The 5,108-nt window shown below is 40.9% G+C and overlaps 1 protein-coding gene across 1 annotated transcript in view; it reads right to left on the reverse strand.

Moving 5' to 3' along the window:
- Positions 1-952: 952 nt before the first annotated feature.
- The window catches only part of COL14A1 (collagen type XIV alpha 1 chain), a 248,155-nt gene continuing 243,999 nt past the window's right edge, over positions 953-5,108 (reverse strand). Inside the window, exons 44-45 of the mRNA XM_042781791.1 lie at positions 2,675-2,830; positions 953-1,032 (exon numbers count right to left, since the gene is read on the reverse strand). Of these exons, the coding sequence (XP_042637725.1) occupies positions 953-1,032; positions 2,675-2,830 (236 nt within the window). The remainder of the gene's footprint in view (positions 1,033-2,674; positions 2,831-5,108) is intronic.

Raw genomic sequence — 5,108 nt, forward strand, 5'->3', positions numbered from 1 at the left:
GGCCAAGTCAACTGCCTCTTTTTTTAAGCTTCCTGCTCCACTCAGAATGAATGAGTGAATGAATGAATGAAAGTTGGAATGCTTGCCTAAATGCTGCTCTTCTGGTGAAAACTCAGCTGAGGCTAATAAAGATAATGTTTAGAAATACAGTACAAAGCATCCAATACATTGTTTTAAATTTTTATTTGCATAAAAAACAGAGTGGAAATAGGTTTGCAATAACTTATCTGCATGTACAAAGTAATCCATGTAGATAACAAGAGGCAAGCCCTGGAACAAATTGCAGGATAAAGTGTTCATCAAAATTGTGTCTCTTTCCAATAGCAGCTGATGGAAAATCACTGTTTTACAAGAGTCAAAAAGCACCAAAAAACTCCATCTATTTAAAGAATCCCCAAATTCAGAAAGGTTATATGCTAACATGTCTTCTTGGATGCTGGTGATTCCAGTTACCAAGCAATCTCAGAGTTGAACAGATCAATTAAGCAAGAGGTAGTTTCTCCAATAATGTCCCTTTCCTTATCAGCAAGGTCATTTCCATAGGGTATAGGAGTGAACGGTATAATCTTTTAATCCCTTTAAATCCCTTTTCTGCTGGGACCCCTCTCCCCTGACTATAACCATGTCTATCATGTTGCATTTTGGGTCCTGAGGTCATTGAACAGAGAAAAGATTCCAGGATTCAATTTTTTATTTCCAATTCCTCTTCTCTGAAAACACAGATAATCTGGTGTGCCATTAAAACAGCCAAGGGAAATCAATTCTGTGGTGTTATAAAGGGGATTTTTTTTTTTTTTTTTTTTTAGTAAAAATAATATTAACATTTTCCAAGGAAGAGATTTAGGCTGCTGATATGATCCCACAAAGGTAGCATACAAACCGCATGGCAACATTCTCAAATACGCTTCCTTAAGGGTTCTGGTGGTTGATCTTCAAACTTCTCCTGAATCCATCAGATCCCGGGGCCCCACAGTTCCAAAGCTTCCAGCTCATCTTGGACAGGAGTGAATTCCGGCTGATCAGGATGGGAAGCTAGAGAGGAAGAGTGGGGGTGGGGGCTTGCTAGAACCCAGGAACCTTAAATTGATATTCTCCACTCATATGGGTCCTTAGAGACATAGATTTGGTCACTAAACAACAGAGATGATCCTGCTCAGGTAGAAAGTCATGTTAACCCACCACGTCGCCACTTCCACCTTTCCCATGAGGTTTCACATGGTTAGTAGAGAAGGAAGAAAAAGAGACGTTACAGAAATTGTTAGAACACCAGAATCACAGCCAACTGTTTAAATATTATATCTTTTATTTACAAAAGGAACCCTGAAAAATCAGTAGAATTATGGAAGAAAAATAAATTTTGAAAACAGGTCTCATGTTAGAAGTTCATCACCATGGGAGAGTGAGGAGGGGAGGTGATCAGGGGAGGAAGGGAGAGAAGGGTGGTCAGGGAACAAGATGCCTGTGATTGCTGTGTGGGGACAGGAAAGAGGTGAAGGCACATTTAGGTAACGTTATTATGGGGGAGGAGTTTGGGATTGATTGCTGGTACACAATCATAATATATCTAACCTAGGCTGACAGGGAATGGTCAGTGTCTATTATAGTTAACAAATGTGATTGGCCTTTCAATATTATTACTGCATTGTGTTGGGAGCAGAGAGGGCAAGACATGTGAAACTGGGCAGGCATGGAAGCAGGTGAGGCAGGGAAGAGCAGTGCCCATTGTTAGGGGTGGGGGCTTGGTGGTGGTGGTCAACAGGATAGTTCTGTACCCATCATAGCCAACTACCCGGGCCAATGCAGTGGGAGTGGAGCAGTTCCACTTCACTGCCGGTAATCGTTGTAAGGGATCAGCTCTTAACAAGGGACAAGAGAATTTGAGAGAACAAGGAGGGAAAAGATGAACAGAGAAACACATCAGCAAAACATTAACCAGTTCCACTGGCAACTAAGGTTAAATTGCTCCTGAAGCAGAAAATTTAAATGCACACACTAGTAAGTCCAGTGCCCCACAGCACGCTCTGAACCTCTCTGGATGCTTCCAAGAGGGACTATGTCCACAAATGTCCTGTTGCCCAGCGTGCCCCTTGTGACAGCATGGGGACTGCACATGCTTTTAGGAAACATGATCTTTTTAGACTCTCATTATACTAGTCAGTGATGAGGCAAGGGCAATATGGCCACTTTTATTTCTTCTTAAACTATTCTTGGTCAACTAAAATGCATGTGGTAAGCAGAATGTCACCTAAAAGAATCGAGGGGCCCTTCTAATTATGGGGGATGTTCGAGGTTTGAGGTTTCTCTGAAATAAGAGTATAATCAACAGGAGATCATAGCCAGGTCACAGCAGTAACAGAATGGGGCACACCAGAATGCTCATTCATGTCACCCGGTGACCAAATGGTGAGTTAGAAGCTGAGTCTATAGGGATCATCATTTGGAAGCAAGGAAGACCTATGTGCTGTTATTCAGAATTTACTCTTAAAATTTTTAAAGGGGTGGCTGCTACAGTAATTTGCACTTTGTAGAAAATGCTCTGGATAATTTAAGGCAGTGAGGAATTTAAGTTCTGTTTCCCTCCCACAACCTGTCTACTTGTCATAGCACCCTCTCCTATTATGGTGTCAACCATTGTACAACATCACTCCAAGCCTACAAGAAGGCCGGCACTCACCTCCCACGCCATAGGAAGAACATGAAGAGGGGTCGCAGTATCCAGGTTGGCCGGAAGGACCTTGTGGTCCAGGCACCCCTAGGTGGCCTGGTGGACCCCTTGGTCCAGGAGAGCCAGGTGGCCCCGGACTGCCAGGTCGACTCTCCCCTGAAGGTCCTAAGAAGCATCCACAAATAAAAATATATATATATGTATATATTTTAATCACAAGGTGAGTTTTTAGATCACCAAGAAGTAAAATAACTCTTACACATCTTGGTAATTAGGATAAACTGTGTCTCCCTACACACTGGGCTCCTATTCCTCCACTCATTGCGCCCTTATTCCTATACTCATTGAGCTCTTATTTCTGTACTGGATTGATTCTGTAGGTGGCGGACCATACTGCAATCACACATTCTCCCGGAGGTTGATAGTTTTGATTTGCTTGGGAATATTTTTTCCTACTACGTTTTGAATATCGAGGAGCATACTGCCTCTAACCTTGGTTTCCCTGCGGAGTTTCTATCATGTGATGCATTTGTTTAAGCATTCAATGGATAGACTGGGAGAAAAATGGATCACAAAATTCAAATTCCTAAAGTAGTCCTGGCCTACTGGACCAATAGAGACTAGAGGAACCCCCAAGACTGTCACCCTAAGATGCCCTTTGAACTTGGAACTGAAGCTATTTCTGGAGATGAACTTTCAGCCAAATAATAGATTGACTTATAAAATAAACATCATCTGTGAGTAATGTGCTCCCTTAAACAATCGACTATGAGGCCAAATGGTCAACATTTACCCAAAAGCAGAGATGAGAAAGCCAGGAGGGGCAGGGAAACTAGATCAATGGAAACAGAATGGAAATAATGAAAATGCTGACACCTTGTGAAAACTGTAACCAACGTCATGAAGCAGTTTATATAAAAATTGTTAAATGGGAACCTAATGCGCTGTGTAAACTTTCACCTAAAACACGATAAAATATTATTTTTTTAAAAAATAAGATGACACCTCAAATTAAAAAAAAATTCAGCGTATGGATGTGTATACACATGCACATGTACACACACGTTCACATGCACACACACGTGAACAAACTCAAACCTCATCCTTATAATCTAGTTAGAGTAGTCACGAAAATCTGTACTGGCTTGTGGCTCCAGATATTTAAAATAAATCAGTATGAATCTGAAAGTAATTATCCTGGAGGAGACAAATGAAAAGTCTGACAGTGGACTCTACACTAATCCAAAATTTCTTTAGTGTACTATCGTCAGAAAGAGCAACTGAGAATTTAGATTGAGAAAAAATGAGAGGCAGATTAACACTTGTGAGTTTAAGCTTGCCAGGCTGGGAATTTTGGTTTGTCTGTTTGTTTTTCAGGTCTAGATTCCAACAGTGTTTAAAGGCATTCTTCAATTAGAACTGAAATTCTGCAACCAGAACAGAAATGTCAAAGCAAACATCCCCTTAGGTTTGAAAAGCATGTGGCTTTCAGAGACATCCAGTTCCATTCAATCAACATTCACCAAACCCCCATTCTCTATAAAGCAAGATGCCAGACTAGTCCCTCCAACAAGCTGTTTGGAATGTAAGAGGCTTTACATTCCAAATGAATCTCTTACATTAAGAATATCTTCTAGAAAAATTTGTTTTCCAAAATCATTATTAGGTTGGAAACAAAAATCTATAAAGCATTTGATTCAATGTGGTTAAGACTGTGATTTTAAATATAACTGGACCACAAATTTACAATTCTTATAAGTTTGGTCATCTGGAAACCATTCAAAAAGCACAGAATAATGTACCCAAAACACAAAACTTACACAAAACTCATTCATTAAGACTCTCATATTGTTGTGAGTTGTTTTTAAGTGCCTATTGGGTGAATTTCAACCCACAGCAACCTCTTGTGACAGAGCAGAACTGCCACATAGGGCTTCCTAGGCTATAATCTTCATGGGAGAAGGCTTGGTGGTGTAGTGGTTAAACTGCTTGGCTGGAAACCAAAAGGTTGGTTGTTCAACCTCAGCAGTAGTAGCTCTGTGGAAGAAAGATGAGGCGGTCTGCTTCCATAAAGATTTACAGCCTTGGAAATTCAGTGGGGCTGTTATAAGTCAGAATTAACTCCGTGGCAGTGAGTTTGTTTTTTTGATTTTGATAGGGTCACTATGAGTCAGAATCAACTTGACAGCAAAGGTTTTTTTTTTTTTCTTAATCTTCATGGAAGTGATCAACAGGTCTTTTTCCTGTGGAGCCACTAGGTGGGTTGAAGCATGGGTTTGAGCTGCCAATCTTTTGGTTAGTAGTCAAGCACTTAACTGTTGCACCACTAGGGCTCCTTAAGACTATATCACGTTGTTGTTATTGTTGTTATGTGCCATCGAGTCAGCCCCGACTCATAGCGACCCCTCCTTGGGTTTCTGAGGCAGTATCACTATGGAAGTAG

Source organism: Orycteropus afer, unplaced genomic scaffold (genome assembly GCF_000298275.1).
Source record: "Orycteropus afer afer isolate SDZICR_OR568_19922 unplaced genomic scaffold, OryAfe1.0 scaffold00173, whole genome shotgun sequence".
NCBI classification, from domain to species: Eukaryota; Metazoa; Chordata; class Mammalia; order Tubulidentata; family Orycteropodidae; genus Orycteropus; species Orycteropus afer.